Source organism: Haliotis rubra, unplaced genomic scaffold (assembly GCF_003918875.1).
Source record: "Haliotis rubra isolate DU_JTF1 unplaced genomic scaffold, ASM391887v1 Scf1452, whole genome shotgun sequence".
Lineage (NCBI taxonomy): Eukaryota > Metazoa > Mollusca > Gastropoda > Lepetellida > Haliotidae > Haliotis > Haliotis rubra.
The window spans coordinates 162372-181748 of record NW_025765395.1 but is presented as its reverse complement, the minus strand read 5'-3'; the positions used below and the strand labels follow the sequence as shown (position 1 = coordinate 181748).

Below are 19377 nucleotides of genomic sequence, written 5' to 3'. Positions count from 1 at the left end.
TTGGTACTTCGTTCAGTTGCAGCGTGCTCCATGACATGGGTAATACTGCACCATGTTTATGGGTAATACTGCACGTATATGGGCAATACTGCACCATGACATGGATATCTGACACCATGACATGGGTAATACTGCACCATGAGCATGGGTTATAATACTAGCACCATGACAAGGGTAATACTGCACCATGACATGGGTAATACGGCACCATGACATGGGTAATGCACGCACTTGTATGGGCAATACAGCATGGGTAATACAACATCCTGAGATGGTGTAATACAGCAACATGTTGTTTGACTGTGCAATGCAACTGAATTATTCAGATCAGATCAGGTGAAGACAATATGCGTGCGTTCATCACATAGTGAGCCCTTCTCTGGTTGCCCACTGGAATCCCGCGATGCTGTCCTTCACCAAGCCCAGAACTGACTTGTCAACCTGAATACATCAAACACATAGCATTAAGTAAGAATAAAGGAATGAACTTCGTCATGGGGTGGGTTTTCTTCTCTAAACTTTCTTCCACAACAATATAACATTTTCTGTATCTTTCAAAGCGAAACATTATGCTCTATTCCATTACAGTTCTACATTCTTCACTAGAGTCTAGTAGACTGAACACAAGAACACCAACAATTAGAACACTGTGTTGTGGCAACTACTAGCAATGTGCCGGACTGATCATAGTCATGTGAAAAAGAACTGTTTAAACCTTTTGGTTCTTCTGATTATTCTATATTGTTTTTTATTTCTTCTGAAAGACTACAGCAGGTAATATAAAAGCAGATGAATAAGCATTAACAAAAAATAAGTATGAAACAGTAAAAGTCTCATCTTGTATTTAATAACACTGTCTACCAAGTGAGCATTTAAGCAAACATTCTCCTGCTTCCCAGACATTCTATTCACTGACCTCAGATGGCAGAGTATCGTCCACCAAGATGTTGGGCCCCATGGCGTCAGGTCCGAAGGCCCAGATAGATCGAGCAGCCAGCAAATCCCAGTCATATTTGGTCTGGAAGAACTCTCCCAGTTTCTTCCTGGGCCACGTGATCTGCACAACCTCGTTCTCGATGTCCTCCGCCAACCCCTTCTCCAGGGGCTCCGCAATCATCGTCAACTTATTCCTGGCAAATGTACGCACCATATAGCATTGATTGTTTGTAGTTTAACACCGCACTCAGCAATATTCCAGCTATATGGGGTCAGTCTGCAAATAATCGAGTCTGGTCAAGACAATCCAGGGATCAACAGCATGAGCATCGATCTAAGCAATTGTGAAACAACGACGTGTCCACCAAGTCAGAGAGCCTGACAACCTAATCCCGTTAGTCGCCTCTTACGACAAGCATGGGTGACTGAAGACTGCTTCTAACCAGGATCTTCACAGGTCTTCCCGAAAGCCATGTAAATTTAACATAAATTTTCACTTACACACCATTTTACATCTTTTATTTGCCACACTCAGGAATATTCCAGCTAGATGGCAATCAGCTGTTGTCTGGACCAGTGATTGACATCATGAGCATCAATCAACATAGTTGGGACACAATGTCCTTCATGAAGTAAGTGAGGGAGACTGACAGCCCAGAATCCCCCCTGGTTATAATAGAGTACAGCACCACAAAAGATTCTGCTTTGAATTTACATCACTAAAAGCATATCAAGTAACGTAATCCTTAGCTAGGCCAGACCAATTTTATTTCTTGTTTTCACGGATCCTATGGTCGTACCTTTTCAAGAATAAGAAAAAAAATTAAAGTTAATTTTCCCTGCTCAAAAATAAAATCCTAATGTTTTGGGGGTTTAATTGGTCGAAAATTGTTAATATACAAGAAAAGGTTTTTTTAGATCGTGTTTTGCCCCATATACACTTTAAAAATTGACAAAAGTAAAATACTTTTAGCATTTATTTAATTTTTTTTCCCTCCTGCCTTTAGGTTTTTTGAGTACAAAAATCCGTAAAACAAGAAATAAAATTGGTCTGGCCTTATTGAGATTTCACTGCAACGTTCAATCATGACTTCCACTTGAACAACAGATTTCCACAGTAATCTCAGCATTGATAAAGTTCTAGTTAAAACTAAAAGCATGAAAATATTTACAAAAAGAATTTAAACAGTGATCTCAATGAAAGTAATCTGTGGCTTACTTTTTGTTGGGTGTTTCTGCGAAGCACTTGAGTGAAGATGTTTCCACCACCGTCTCACAGAAGGACACAACTGGGTCTGCCACCTTGATGTCTGCGCGATAAAACAGCTGCTTTGTGACAACAATCACTACAACTCATTTTGTCAATATCCATTTTCTATATTTTGTATAAGCAGTCATATGTTTAAAATCTGTTTCTTTCATAGTGGTTCACCACCATACTCAGCAATAGTCCTGTTACAGTGGAAACCCACTAAACCGGCAGCCCTCCAATCCGGCATGCCCTCAATATCGGCACTAGAATTTGGTCCTAGCAGAAGCTAGTTAATTTATGATAGTTTACACGCCCTCTAATCCGGTGTCAGTCTATTCCGTATTTCGGCACAACAAAGACCGCCCAATTGACTCTTTGTACAGTAGTTAACTCTCTAAATCAGCATTCGGTATCTCGGCTCTCCTGTTAATTGGCTGATTGACTGAACGTGTATTAACAGTTTCGGACTTGAAACTTCGGAGTTATGAATTATGACGTAAATGTTCTGGAAGCTGTACTGAACACCTACATTTGTGTTATATAAGTGTATTTTTTATGTTATCTTCATTGATGAATAAAGAATATGATGACTATCAACATGTTGTTCAGTCGTATTTTACGGCACACGGAAGATCATTCTCAGGTTGAAAAGGGAAACCGTCACGCCCTCTATAGGGGGATTTTTTGCCGGTCCCAACGCATGCCGGTTTAGAGAGCTTCAACTGTATATGAAAGGAGTTTGTAAATAATATTGTTGGGACAAGAAAATCCAGCCTGTTGATCTACTGACTGACTGACTGAGTTTAGTTTTACGCCGCTTTTAGCAATATTCCAGCAATATCACGGCGGGGGACACCAGAAATGGGCTTAACACATTGTGCCCATGTGGGGAATCGAACCCGAGTCTTTGGCGTGCCGAGCCAACGCTTTAACCACTGGGCTACCCCACTGCCCCGCATTGATCTACAAGACTAGGATACACTGACAAGACACAAGCAGGTCTGACCATCTCACAGCTACAGATAACTTTTCAGGTTATTGAGTTATGTACTCGCTTGTGTTCATCTCAATTGGGTATCCTTATTTTCCTTTGAGGAACCAAATAGATTGAACTCACCTCACTCAAACTCAATTGGGTATTTTATAAACATAATAAAGTTTGAATGTTAGTGTTTGTTATTTATATTTGATCTGTAATATGAAAGAATATAAGGACTTTCATGTCCTGAAATAGAACCTCTCAATATACCTCAGTTATTTTATCTATCCCCTGGTATGCACAATAAGATTTGACATTTTTGTGTCAACGCATGTAAGATCACATTTATTGAGTATTTACAAAAATTGAAGCGAACTTGTACGCAATAGACTTAATAGGAATTGAGTTTTCACATAAATATTTGCATAATTTACGCAGATATGCAGCTTATCTGTACCTCTGCCATCTTATCCCATTATGACAAGCATGAGCTGCTGAAGGCTAATTCTGACCCAAGCCGCATCAAATGTGACGCACTGACCTATCTCGGAGTACATCTTGCGGAGGTCGTGCATCACACAGTCCAGGTACAGCTCTCCAGTCCCAAGGATGATGTGCTCGCCCGACTCCTCAACCTGGTACACAAAGTATTTACTGTAAAGCCTGACATGACTGTTTAATTCCTGAACAATGAGCATGATATTACACCGCGTTTAACAATACTCAATGCATGGCAAGGGACTTAGAACATTTTGTTTGTGTGTTTGTGCAAGCAGCTGCCAGCATGAGAATGAGCGTGTGTGCGTGCAAATGCGAGATTAAAGCTGCTTCCACAATTTTCCACCAAAATGGCTGTTGCATGTAAAAAATTGACCTGACAATCCACAGTGTGACTTTTCAATCCGACACAAAAAGATCTGAGTAGCAACAGTACTCTTCCATGTTGTCATGTTTTTTATATATGTCACCAATAGTACATTACTCCACATATAGTCCATTTTAAAGGGTCATTTGAGGTACAACAACTTGCAATCATACAGTTTTAATAGAGGAACAGACAGAAGAGGTACTGGCTTACTTTTGTGGTCAGGAGGGGATAACTCTTGTTGACCTTTCTCAGCCCGTCCAACATTTTAGGCAGTTCAGACGGATTCACTGGTTCCACTGCGATCTTGATCACAGAGCTTGTGTTGAACTTGAGAGGACGGAATATATACACCTACAAGACAACAGAGAATTGAAGGGTGGAAAATCTAACCAGGGTTTTCTTCTAGTTGCTAAGCCTGGCACAGCTATTTTTACTGGGGAATAGAAAACTAAAGCAGATGGAAATCTAACAAGGGTTTTCTTCTAGTTGCTAAGCCTGACACAGCTACATTTGCTGGGGAATAGAAAACTAAAGCAGATGGAAATCTAACCAGGGTTTTCTTCTAGTTGCTAAGCCTGACACAGCTACATTTACTGGGGAATAGAAAACTAAAGCAGATGGAAATCTAACCAGTGTTTTCTTCTAAAGCCTGAGACATTTACTGGGGAATATCTAAAGCAGATGGAAATCTAACCAGGGTCTTCTTCTAGTTGCTAAGCCTGACAGCTACATTTGCTGAGGAATAGAAAACTAAAGCAGATGGAAATCTAACCAGGGTTTTATTCTAGTTGCTAAGCCTGACACAGCTACATTTGCTGTGGAATAGAAAACTAAAGCAGATGGAAATCTAATCAGGGTTTTCTTCTAGTTGCTAAGCCTGACACAGCTACATTTACTGGGGAATAGAAAACTAAAGCAGATGGAAATCTAACCAGGGTCTTCTTCTAGTTGCTAAGCCTGACACAGCTATTTTTACTGGGGAATAGAAAACTAAAGCAGATGGAAGTCTAACCAGGGTCTTCTTCTAGTTGCTAAGCCTGACACAGCTACATTTGCTGTGGAATAGAAAACTGAAGCAGACTTAAATCTAACCAGGGTCTTCTGCTAGTTTCTAAGAATGACACAACCACATTTGCTGCGGACAAGTGAAAATCGAAAAGTGGTAGCCATTGACTAAAGCAAAAATTCTGAAACAGTTCTAAATGCTTCAATTTAACTGCAAATTGGAACTGAATAAATTAACAGAAATGAAATTTTTAGAGTAAAATTAATATTTTATACTTATCCTGACTCATGCTTATTGCTTGTCTTCTTCTTCTTGCGAACCTAGTGGAACACGTGTATCTCCCAATTGAAGTTCCCTTCAATAAAAAATCACTCATTAGTACTCACCACGAGTTACCTCCCTTCCACAAGCTCGGGAACGAGGGCGCCACCTGAACCCATGTGCCTCACTCTCTCCTTTTTTGTTTTGAGCCCGACACTTTATTTTTCCGAAGAAATCCAAAGTGTTTAGTGGGGAGGATGGGAGGGCTTACCTCATGAGTCAGGATAAGTATAAAATATTAATTTTACTCTAAAAATTTCATATTTTTCCTTATCCTGACTCATGCTTATTGCTTGTAGAATCCGACGGAACAGGAGGTGGGATTATATATACTTTGGATTTTACTAATTAGTGATTTGAACTGAGATGATTGTAATAACCCTATGGGAACTTCATAAAGGCACTGACTGAAGAATTCCTGCTGTTAACTTATCAGCTGCCATATAAAGGTTATTACAATTTACTGAATATAATAAAAGTATATACAACATTAAAGTGAGCTGAAGCCATTAATGTGATAGTATAAACTTCTGAGAGTTTATAGTGAATACTTTTATAATGAACCAAAGTATTAAGCTTACAATATGCATATATATAAGCTATAATAGTACTGTGCTTAAGATATAATATAACTTAAGCTGTATAATAGTAACCAACTACTTAGAGTTTGTTAACTAATACATGTTATGAATTGAACATATGACTGAGCTTAAGGATTGATAACTTAAGCTGAACATATATATAATAGCAGAACTCCTAGGAGTTGTAAGCATATATATATAGTATGATATAGAACCATAGTACTGAGCTTAAGATAATAAATTAAACTTAAGCAAAATTATATAGATAGCATGTAGCTATTAGTACTGTTATCAGATAAGTATAAAATCTGTAAGATAGACTTATCTTCTCCGTGGAACTGTCAACTGTTGAGCGAGGACCATGGGACTGAAATGGTGGATACCTGAGACGTCCTTGGTGGTGATATCTCTCAGATAGTGGCTGGCAAACACCATATCGGATCTCCAAAAACATCCCTCCATAATGGTATTCAACGAGCAATTTCCATGTAGAGCGAGAGTTGAGGCTAGCGCTCTAATTTCGTGAGGATTAGAAGCTCTTGGAGGGTCGAGTCCTGCAGCCTTGTAGGCTCGTGAGTATGACAGTTCTGATCCAAATAGAAATCGTGTAGTACTGCGACACTTCTGTTCAGCTGCGTAGATATAGGGATAAACAATCTTTTGAATTTCCCTACTACTTTGCTTGGATCGTTGGAGATATATTTTCAGTGCACGTACAGGGCAAAGTGATAGGTCCATCGTGATCATGCGGTCCAAGTATGGATGAGAGAGCTGGGACATGGAACAATCTGTCTGGTTGACCTGGCAGTTGATTTTTCGCTATAAAGTCCCAGCGAAGTCCCAGATGAGCCATGTTATGAGTATCATCAAAGCGTGTTCTCTCGTAATCCAAAGGCGCGAATCTCAGACATCCTGGCGCAGTAGCTAATGCTAACAGGAATAAGGTCTTTGTGGGTCAGTGATTCAAACGAAGCAGATAACAATGGCTCATAAGCCTTCACTCGTGAGGTGTTGAGTACTATATTTAGATCCCAGGCTGGAGCTTGAAACTTCCGCTTTCTGATCCTCCAATCGAACGCCAGAACAAAGCGAAAGTAACTCTGGTGTTTTAGTCAACTTGACGCTGTTCTCATAGTTATGACAGAACTTATGGCTGCAAGATAAGTGGACAAGGTTAAGCCTTTTAGATTCTTAGTTTGACGTTGATAACATAAGAAATCTGCCACTTGAGGATGTGTAGCATATCTGGCTGAAAATCCTTTCTTAGCAGCATAATTGACAAAGCTGTGCCATTTGTCATCGCACAAATTCTGAGTTGAGTTACGAGTGCAAGCGTGACCGCTTTAGCCGCTTTGGCAGAATAACCTCTCTTATTCAAACATGCCTTGATACAATCCACACGTGAAGTTGGTATGCTTCTGGTGTCTTGTGCACTTGTTTGGTGTGCGGATGTATCAATAGATTGGTGCGCAGTGGGAGCTGAAGTACTGGTTTTCCGATTCTAGCATGAGATCTGGAAACCACGCTCGCTGGCCAGTAGGCGACCCAAAATCAGATCGAGGCTCTTCGCTTGACTGATTTTCTGTAAGACTTGTGGGATTAACGAGGAGGCGGAAAGCGTCACCGCTGAGTCCCTCCCATGATATGCTTAGTGCGTCCGTTGCCCATGCTAGTGGGTCTGGCACTGGCGATACAAAGGTTGTCAGTTGTTTGTTGAATCGAGTGGCAAATAGGTCTATTAAGGGAGATCCTATTTCCATGATTATTTGATTGAATATCTCTGTGTGGAGCATCCATTCTGTTGGCGGCATTGGTTGGTGTGGCCGAGAGAGAGCCGCCTGCTAAAACATTCTTTGCTCCTGGAATGTGGCAAGCTCTGACATGTATGTTTAGATTGTCGACTAAATCGAACAGTCTGAAACATCGAGTGAGTAGATTCAGTGATCTTGTTGAACCTTGTTTGTTCACATAAAAACGCCACTGTTGAATTGTCTGTGTGAATCATCAACTGAGCGCTCTGTAGTAGGTTGCTCCAGTGACTTATGGCGTTTATGACTGCTTGCATTTCTAGCAGATTTATGTGACATTTGCTCTCTTGATTGCTCCATAGGCCTGACGCTGTCCTGCCGGCAAGGTGGGCTCCCAACCTTTAGTGACGCTGGCGTCTACGTAGAGATGTGTTTTCGATTCCGGCTCTACTAAGGAGATGCCTGCGCAAACATTCAATTTCTTGGTCCACCAGAGTAGATGTGGTTTGACGTAATCTGGTAGACTGAATGGTAGAGGGTCCTCGAGATGAGCATTGATGAGGACTTGTAATGGACGTAATTGAAGCCTGCCTCTGAGTGTCAAGTCTTGAGCTGATGTGAGTAGTCCCAATAGGCTCTGCCACTGTCGTAGTGGTAACGGAGAGAGTAGGGCTTGGGGAATCAGTTGTTGGATCTTGATCCATCTGTCCTCCGGGACTACTAAACGATTCTGAGCTGTAAGGAATCGTATACCTAGAAAATGCAGATCCTGCGTTACTGCGATTTACTAACCAACCTAATTGAGTTAGTAACTTGATTATAAAGTTCAGCTGTAGTTTGAGACGCTGTGGATCTGGATCCACTTGTATACCGTCGTCTAGGTAAAATGCGCTCCGCAGACCTTGACGATGTAGGTATGAGACAATAGGCTTGGTTACTCTTGTGAATACCCAAGGGGCTGAAGAGATTCCGAAGGGAAGTACCTTCCATTGGTAATGTTTGCCGTCTAGGATAAATCTTAGATATTTCCTTGAGCTGGGATGAATCGGAATGTGTAGATATGCGTCTTGCAAATCTATGCTGGCCATGTAATCTAGTGGACGAATTAATTGCGAAGTTGTGGTAAATGTATCATGCAAACGCTTGGTGGTTTGCATAGATATTCTCTGTTGAAGGTGCTCATGTTGTAAATGAGACGATATTTCTCCTTGGAATTCTTTTTTCGCACTAGGAAAACTGGGGAGTAGAAACCTGAATACGCGATGTTTTGTTGATCCAGAACTTCTAAGGCCTGTTTGTTTAGCAGAGACTGTACTGTTTCTCTTAACATAGGTAGTTGTGCCGGTTGAACGTTGAACCATGGCGGGGTGACTGTTAACGGCGGCTTGGTCTTGAGTTGTATAAGATATCCGTGCTGTAGGATGTTGGATACATAAGGATCTTGTAGTATTCCCCAGTTTTCCCAGTGTAGCTGAAGGCGTCCACCCACTTGAGACGGTTGTACTGGAACGGCTGGGGGTGGAAGACTCCAGTCGTTCCGAACCTGAATTTCATCGTTTAAATCCACGGGCACCTCTGGATGATCTGCCTCTAGCTGATCCTCCTCTAAATTTGCTGTATGGGCGACGAAAAGAATCCTTGGGATTATTAGCTGCAGCTAGTTTCTTGTCCCGTGCTCTGTAGCCCTGAAAACTTAGACTTGCCCGAGTATCTCTGTGTTGACTGTTTAAAGACGTTCGCTAAGGTATCCATGGATCTAATCATAAGTACCTCTCTGGAATCTTTAGATACTTCTTTGGAGACCTTGTTTATGTTGCCACCAAAAGTAAGGGCTGATGACCATGGAGCTGTGTAAAGAGGCTCTGTGAATTGCTTATTCCAAGAGCAGGAGGCTAGTAATCCTTGCCCGACATTTGAGTCATGGTAGTAGTTTCAGTAAGCGCTGAAAGGTGCTCTGTAAGAAATTGGTGGTCTTTTTTCTGCATGAGTAGAGCTGAGTAGATCATTCTGTCTCTTCGTCTGTAGAATTCTTGAACTTGGTGATGAGAGTCTCATTAATAGTTCTAGATCTATTTAATCCGAAGAACATCCTTCTGGAAATGGTATCTAATTGGGCCAGTTTGCGATCGTCTACTCTGTAACTTCTGGACTTGGTATCAGTGATAAGTTTAAAGTTGTCATCAATATCCTGGGCCTTGAAAAAGGGTTCCATATTATGTCCAGCAAATTTCTTGGCATTGAAGACCGGTAAATGAGTAGATTGGTCTTTAGAAGATTTGGAGCAGGCTGTATCTAGTTTAGCTGGTACGGCTGTGATCGGGTCAAAAGGAGGTAAGGTGATATAATCTACATCATCATCCTTCATCAGGTAAGTCTGAGTTGCATCCTCGTTCTTTGATGGGGAGGCAAGTTGTAATTCATTCACCATCCAATATCTTATCTCAGCATCTGAGAAAATGATACCATCCTCCTCTTCTGACGTATGGTCATATGTCGGAGTCCTAGATCTATAGGAAGATCTATGAGAGGACTGTGGAGAACGGACTGACGAGTGGCTAGTGTCACGAGAGACTTTGAGAAGACATCCTTAGCGAAGGCTGGGGGCTTCAGCGAGCGGTGAAACCATAAGGCTGTGGGCTTCTCGCGAACGCTGTGGGCTTCTCGAACACTGGGGCTTCGCGCGCTGGGGCTTCTGGCCGAAGCTCTTCTAAGCGAGGTAGAAATGGAACCACTTAGCCTTCGCGTCCTTCGCGAATGTCTCGAGTCAGTGTCCGAGTCGACATGTGAGCGCTTGCTTCGCGAACGACCTCTGTGAATTACAAGGTGCGTGCTCGGCGAAGCGCTCCTTCTCCGCGAAGCCTCTTGCAATAGGTGAGGCTCTAGCTCCTTCGCGGAGGTGGCCTGGGACTTCCTATGCAAAGAGCTCGCTCCGGGCTGGGATACCCTTCGCGGAGGCGCGTCTGTGGGCTCTGGGGCCCTGTATGACTTAATATGGGTTGGGCTCTGGGGCCCGTGGCTCTGGGGCCTCTGTAAACCGTAACGTTCTTCCATCAGCCTCATGATTTGGTTGACCAGGTCGTCTGAGGCGGTCTACGCTGATGATGAGGGTTGTCTCTCTGCGAAGGTGACGGGACCCTCAGTCAAAATATCTGGTGACAGCGTAGGCATCTCCGGTTGTGTGCTAATCTGCGCTGAGGTGACAGTCGCAGATACAGGACGTTTCTTGTGACGAACCTCTGGAATGATAATCGGAATGTCATCATCATATAAGGCTAATTCTGTGACTGGTAAAATATCAGAGGCAAAATTATTAGATTTTGTAGATTTCCCTTTTGACGTAGTTGTAGACCTGGGTGTACGAAGCGTACGAGATGATATGGACGCTTTGCTAGTCTTATACTGAGAAGACGGCAGATCTTGAGATGCAGGTCGCTTCTTGGACATAGCGGACTGCGTCCCACGCTTATCCCCGAGAAACTCAGGCATGCCACCAGCCGGTGGCGGAGTGGAATCAGTCAACAGTTGACAGGGAACATTAATTTGTGATCTATTAGCCATGACTGAAATTTGTTTGCGAGATTTATCTGCCTTCCGTCTAAAAACGGAACATAAATATTTATCAAAGGCAGAAATTGGTAAATTAATACAAAATTTACAACGAGAAACAAAAGAACATGGAGTAATGCAACTAGGGCATTTTAAATGTGGATCAGTAGCAGAGTAACGTAGTTTACAATCTGTGCAGATTCCCATTAACGTAAACTACTGAACAATCACGGCGAACCGTGAATAAACAGCAGAAATACAATTAATATCAATGCAAAATTGAATAAGGATACTAGTAACACCTCTATACTAAGTATAAGAGGTACTAAACTAAATATAAATAAAGGATATAGTGTGTTGGGAGACACAGGCGCTCTCACGTCCAGCTCACTGGGCGAAGAAGGAGAGAGTGAGGCACATGGGTTCAGGTGGCGCCCTCGTTCCCGCGCTTGTGGAAGGGAGGTAACTCGTGGTGAGTACTAATGAGTGATTTTTTATTGAAGGGAACTTCAATTGGGAGATACACGTGTTCCACTAGGTTCGCAAGAAGAAGAAGACAAGCAATAAGCATGAGTCAGGATAAGGAAAATGCCTTCCTCATCAGTCTGAAACAAACACAAAAGTGAGTGAGTGAGTGAGTGAGTGAGTGAGTGAGTGAGTGAGTTGATGGCGGTGGTCTGTAAAACAACAGAATGGGGACCAGTGTGAGTGAGTGAGTGAGTTGATGGCGGTGGTCTGTAAACAACAAGAATCGGGGACCAGACAGTCCAATGATCAACAGCATGAGTATCGATCTACACAATTGGGATCACGATGACATGTGTCAACCCAGTCAGCGTGAGAGACTGACCACCCGATCCGTTACTTTCGCTTCCTGCAACAATCACGGGTTGTTGATGACCAATTCTATCCCGGATCTTCACAGGTGAGTGATTGTGGTTCTCAACACTGTTCAAGTTATATCACAACATGTTGGCTCTATGTGGAAGGCAAGCTCGATGCAGGTCTTTGTGTTTTACCACTTTGGTGAAACCTCGAAACAAATACACCCGATAACCCCATGTAAGTTTAGAATAAGTCCGCAGTTTCTGAAAACAAAGATAGCTTAGCTAACAAACCAAGAACATATACTGGACAAAATAGTTAGGGATATATGTAAATTTTGAAATTATGAATAATGATCTATTTATTCATTGACACACTGATAAAATATCAATCATAAAAATACCAATATCCTAACTTATTTTGTCCAGTATATTTGGAGCCAGCTGGTATTTGAAACCAATGATTTAAGATTGCTGGTGGGCCAAAGGAATGTAACAAATGGTTGCAAACTATCAACAAAACCAGGCATATGGTCTTAATGCTGCAGTCAGAAATTTTCCCAAAATACTCTGACAGCCTGTAAATAACCAAATCTGGACCAGACAATCAAAAATGACTCAAAGCAAGAATTACAAGTTGCACATTTGGTCCATCATCACATGCAAACCACCAAACCTAGATCAATACAGACCTGATGCAGGTGCTCTGAGTGCATCTGGTGCACACAGACAACTGAGTCTGACCAACTGATCCTCCAGGATGATGGGAATATGAACCTACATTATTTCTCAAAACAATATGTTTTAACAGAAATATCAAGCTTCACCACAAACACCTGACCTACAACATCATCAAGAGATGAAATGTCATAAGTAGGGTACAACATCATCAACAGATGTTATTTCACAAATAAAGCTTTTGTCAGGCCCTATCTAAGCCCCAGTATATCTCCTTCTTTTAGTATGTTCTTAATGATGCAAGCAGCAATATTCCAACAATATTCTGTCAGCCTGTACATAAAAGACTCTGGACCATGTGGACCAGACAATCAAGTGACTGAAAGCAAGAACCACATTTCTCAAAAATAACTTCTAAACAGAAGTGACCGCCTCCGTGGTGTAGTGGTTAGAAGCGTCCGCCGAGAGCTTGAAGGTCGCGGGTTCGATCCCGACCAAGTCATACCAAAAGAAGTTAAAATATGGTACTTGTTGGTCCCTGCCTGGCGCTTGGCATTAATGGGTACAACAAGGACTGGTCGACTCGGAGTCAGTATAATGTGTCAGAGTGGGGTATTCATGCTTCACTGCGGCATGGTATCTCAGTGGGCTAGCACTATAAATCCAGCTTAAGTCTTGGCTAGTACAGGCAGCCTCACATACACATACACACCCCCATGCACGTCGTCATATGAGCGAAATATTCTCAAGCACGACGTAAAACCCAATTTCACCTCACCTCTAAACAGAAGTATCACCAAAGCTACAGACAGGTGAGACATCACCATTAACATCATCAACACAAGCAGAAAATATCTCGACACCAGTCGACACATCAAATGGATACAACCATGACAACTAAACTTACAAGAATCATAACCAAAGTATAATCATAATAATATACCTGTTTTTCCGCCTGTACATATTGTAGTTGGAGGTATGAATATTACTGATATAGGAATACATGGTGGGTCAGAGCATGTGGAAACCATGTGGTGCACGAACAACATCTGAATCAATGGGATCACCATCTGTGCTGCAGACAGTCATCGCCGAGATAGAGTTACAGTCATACCATACTGGGTCTACTTACTGCACAGGGTCCATTGCCACAAGGCAATCTTAATGCTACAACTATCATAAAAATATCTTAAGTATGTGATAGTTATGATTGTCGCATCCCTAAGATTGTTTTGAGCAAGTGGACCCAGGCCCAGTTGATTAGGTTGTAGGACTGCACCTTTTGATCAATTACGCAGCTCAATTTCAAGTCAAAACACACCTTATGAAACATTAATGAGTTTTCGACAATAGTGATCATGAATAATGAATTGAATTCATTAATGGATACTACTGTACGATTCACTAAATGTACAAGTGAATCGTAACAGCCCTCCTACGCAGTATTCAAAATCCATGCTTCTGCACTGGCCCGTAACCACTAAATTGTGCCGAGGACAGGTAAAATAGCCATTGAGTGAGTAAGTGAGTATGTTTTACAAAACTTTCAGCAATATTTCAGCAGTATATCATGGCGGCGGACACCACAAATCAGTGTGATGAGCGGACGCTTTACCAACATGGCTACCCCACCCCCTTCAAAATATCCATTGAGGGACCCACAGAATGTTTAACTTTTCACAAAAGCTATGACAAAGACCACCTGACATTAGTGCTTAATATCGAACACCGTTGAAGGTATTCTTATATATTTGCAGTAAACAATACTTATAATGAACTGATGGATATAACAAACTGGTTTTTTTTTGTGTATAAGTCAAAATGAGTATAACAAACTATGGTTATAACTAGTGGTGGTTTCGATTAATTGAAATAATCGAAGATTGGTCGCAATGACTAAAGACCTAGCAATCGATCATGTTTTCTCATAATCGAACACAAACAATTTTGGAACACTTGTTTGCTTTAAGAATACTTTTCACAAGGTTGGTTTTGCCTGTGACATTAAATTTACATTTCATGAGCACTACCAGCCTGTTCCAAATCAGGATTGAATTTATCTTTAAGACTCCAGTAAATTTATGTTCCTAACATACGAGTCATCCTTTAAAGATGTAAAAAATTGGCAAAGGCATTTTGTTCAATTTGCAAAAGATTTGAAAGAACTGCATGTTTTTTTCTTTATTTCTTTGTGCATTAACAAACATAACCAGGAAAATTTGATAAATGACGCTAACCAATTATTTTCGATGATTGATCGGTTGTAATGAACCAATCATCAATTAGCATGATTATGAGATTTTAACCAATTCCCAACACTAGTTATAACGAAAAAATTTAACGATCCCTTTAAGTTGGTTAGGACTGAAGTACACTGTGCACAAAATGCATGTACAAAATGTACAAAGGAGCCAGAAGGTGATGGTTAATGCTTATGTAGTTTCAGTCACAATTGCACCACTTTCGTGTAACTTAACCATGTTAACAGAACCCAACAGTGAGCTATGACTAGGATACTGTTGGCTTGTGGTTGAGTTACATTAAGTTTACATACAGTTGTTTGATTATAAAATGGTTTTGCAACTTCGATCAAACCAAATCTGTTGCCATGCACTGAACATTGTCCTTATAAAAATGTAACTGATGGTTTTACAAATATAAAAAAGAAAAGATTCCAAAAGTAAACATTTTTATGTATTTTCGTGAAGGTTGTTCAACCAATGTAAAACATTTATTCAAGCCATTTACAATTTTAACATTTTTGCCTTATATATTGTCTAGCGTACTGCGATAATAAAAATAAGTTTTGTGATACCACCTCCGTGGCGTAGTGGTTAGAGCATCTGCCTGGAGAGCCGAAGGTTGACGGTTTGATCCCCCGCCGGTATTCATGCTTAACTGTGGCATGGTATCACAGTGAGCTAGCACTATATTACCAGCTTAAGTCTGGGCTAGTACAAGCAGACGCACATACACATGCATGCACATCGTCATATTAGCGAAATATTCTTAAGTGAGACTTATAAGACCCCATTTCACCTCACCTCACCCATGTTTTGTGCTCACATCTGCAGAGGAACATGTTTAATACGGTACTGCAAGTTCAGTTTGTCATAGCCTTGCTGATGCATACTGTTTGTATTTTGAAATTGTCAAACAAAATCAATAACAAAATTTATAATGTGACATACCACATGTACATCAACCAGAAAATGGTACTAGCATGGACAGAACCTAGCACCAGCCTGCTAGCTGGTAGGACTGAACGATATTACCGGTATATCAGAATCGTCTTTCAAACGCCTTGCAATCTATTTTCTCACAGGGTGATGGGGTAGCCTAGTGGTTAATGCGTTAAGCTCGTCACCCGAAAAATCGGCTTGGGTTTAATTCCCCATATGGGTAAAATGTGTGAAGCCCATTTCTGGTGTCCCATGCCGTGATATTGCTGGAATATTGCTAAAAGTGGCGTAAAACCAAAATCACTCACTCACTCACTATTTTCTCACAACAGGTATATTGGTAATAAAAATGTATGAAGATTTGTGATTATCTCTATAGTTTTAGTTAAAATGTACACAGGCTATCATTCACACTGAAGTTTTCCATTGTATTTCATTGACAAAACAGCATACTTTACATACAATGCATTTTATAAAAAATGAAAATACAATCCCTCAAAATCAAATCTAAATTGAGGATTTCTGTTGTGACAACCATTTATTTGGGGGCTTTAGTATGAAGAAAATAGGCTCTGCATGTACAATCAATTTCACTAACTGAAGATGCCAATACATTGCAATATGTATCAGAATACGGGTTGCAGAATCCTATATATTGCTATATAACTTATTTGCCAATACACAGCCCTGCCAGCAGACATCAGTTCCTTTGCTTCTGCGAAACGTTTTAAACATAATTAAGGGCCAGTAGAATTTATAAACATTTATAGTGGTGTTTATATTATCAAAATTTAGGTTAATTTCCATCTCTGTAATAAGATTCTATTGTAGCATATACACAGGTTAAGCTAAGGTGATAAACAAAATGAATTTGTTGAACACTTCAATTCTGGCTTCACCTCTGAAAATGATAAAGCACAGTGACCATTGTTAATTGTCCCACCTGCACATACCTGACATATCATTAACTCACAGAGTAGAATGTGTACATATTTATGTCACATTTCTTAACTAAGATTAGTCTTTTTTAATTTATTATCATGACATATATATATGATGATGAAGATGTCCAGGGAATTTAGTGGGGATCCATATTTTTCAACCTACAGGAACTAAACATCATTTCTTTGAGTAACATATTACAAGTTGGTAAGTACAATATTGACAAACTTGAATGATAATAGTTTTGATAGATTCTTGTATCATTGTCAAACAGGAAACGTTGCACTCAAGAAACAAGAAGAGAAGTTTGTTATCCATAAAGGTTGTCAATACTGAATATCATCGTGAGCATGGGCAACAATCTTCAGATAGTTTCAGAGCTTGAAATTTAGCATGATAGCCAAGGAATCTTTGTCATACATTATTTTATTTATCTCACAACAGTATGAGGTTCTGTGGGTTCATTGGCATGAAAGGAGCAGACATGAACCACTGTACACTGAACACTGTACAGTAGTTTAAAATTGGATATTTCTTCATTTTTCACAGTCACACCTTATAATGTTTATGGTGCAGAGGCCCAGGTAAGCTGCGATCTGGGTAAAATATGCATAGAAAATTTCCAATTACGCATTGAAAAATAATTGTTATGTACCAATTACGAGATTAAAATGTTAGATTTGCAAAAGTTTAAAACAAATGCGTACAGAATATATTTATAAAAATCACTTGCGTATGAAAAAGACATCGATTGGTATCTAGTTGTATTGTTAGTATAGGATCAATGATTTTTTATGAAATCATTTCCATTATATTTAAGTTGGTTTTGATTAGGTATGACATAAGGCAGAACATACCTGCTTAGTAATCTTACTCAATGACATAATACTTAGGTCAGTAAAATGACTGAAATACACACATATTTGAAAGCAGTGGGTAACGGAAAATGAAATACCCACTCAACATTTATAATACCCACTCCAAAATAATACAGTGGGTACAGTACCCACATGAGCTAAATCTATCTGGAGCTCTGATGGTGATCATGGTTAGGGGTGAAACAGTACACAGTAATATTAGTGGAACCGCAGTATTTTGCTTTTTGTTCGGCATACCGTAATGCAATCCAAGAATTCGGTTTTCATGCCATCATTTCTATCTAGTCATAAAATGACAGCTTTGTTCATTCAAAATAACAAAGTTTGTGGTGGCATTTTTCCATGTTATTTAACAATGTATGGTTCGACTCTTGTCAGTTTTCTGCATTATGATCATATCTCATATACCGATGTGACATGGTCCTAACTGAAGGCCTTGTACCACAATACGTACTGTACCATGGTAAGAGCATACTGTTTCACCACTAGTTTGTCATGGTTTTATTTATTTATAACTATACTACTTCCATAAGATGCATAACCATATTTGCTTTTGGAATAAGAAGATTATGGCCCTTACTGTGCTAAATAGTTGTGCACTTTAGGTACTTTGTCAATGTCACTTAAGGTTTTAAAATTGATCTCATCCTGTTCAGTGCAAATCAGCCTTGTGCCTTAAGCTGATAAACATGAGCCTGGCAACCCTCATGGCACACGCAGTTGTATTTCAACAATTTCTGCGAAGTGAAATTTAATAGCTTGGTTTAAATATATCATTGATATGAACTGAGATAATTTCATAATGTCAGAGTGCCATTGTACATAGCAATCTTAGTGTTAAGGTGACCCTAACTCCCATACTTTAACATAGACTTACGACAGTTGTAGCTCTGAGGTTGTTTTGTGCAAACGCACCCTGGTTCCTAACTCAACTGTGATAACATATATGCACATTTGACTCAATCCTGTATAATCTTATTCCATGGCGAGAGATAACACACAGAACAGTTAGCTTATATCTCGACACGTTGGCTTAATGTTTGACTAAAAGCATGAAGTGATGCATGGCTCAGAAAATCAACAGGCTGCTGGTGCAATTGATAAATTTTAGAGCCAAGTTGAGCCTTTCGTTGAGACATGTCTCATCTGTATATTGAGTAACAAATATGGCTTAAGAAGTTTAGTTTTCATTCCACATCAATGCAACAACATATTTAATTTTATACAATATAAAAATGGGACAAAATATCTCATTCGTACCTTTATTAACTATATATGACAATGCATAGAAAAGTCGAAATATATATTCCCCATATAATTAAAACTACAGAAAGCATGTGACTATGGTGGTACTTCTATATAGAAGCGATTATCATGGTGATGGCAGATCGGAACATGAATATCAACATGGCCGGATGCAGGTAATATTCTTGTTTTGATACGACTGAAACATCGTTATTGCTTCAAATGTGTCAGGGACATGCATCACTACATATCATAATGTAACATTATCAGGGTATCACTCAAATATATTATATCCCATTTAACAAGCCACAGCAACAGCTGACACTTCCGCCTTCTTATTGCCAGGCCGGCTTGGCCAACCCCAGTTCCTGTGTGTGTTCTTGCGTTATTT

At 40.2% G+C, this 19377-nt stretch overlaps 1 protein-coding gene across 1 annotated transcript; it reads right to left on the bottom strand.

Moving 5' to 3' along the window:
* Window positions 1–360: 360 nt before the first annotated feature.
* Window positions 361–6681, bottom strand: LOC124269530 (116 kDa U5 small nuclear ribonucleoprotein component-like). The gene is made up of 6 exons (XM_046704559.1): window positions 6661–6681; window positions 4246–4386; window positions 3709–3802; window positions 2156–2246; window positions 917–1130; window positions 361–441 (listed from the first exon to the last, which is right to left on the bottom strand). Exons 1-6 carry the CDS (start codon window positions 6679–6681, stop codon window positions 361–363), a joined length of 642 nt encoding a protein of 213 aa, XP_046560515.1.
* Between the last annotated feature and the right edge of the window lie 12696 nt (window positions 6682–19377).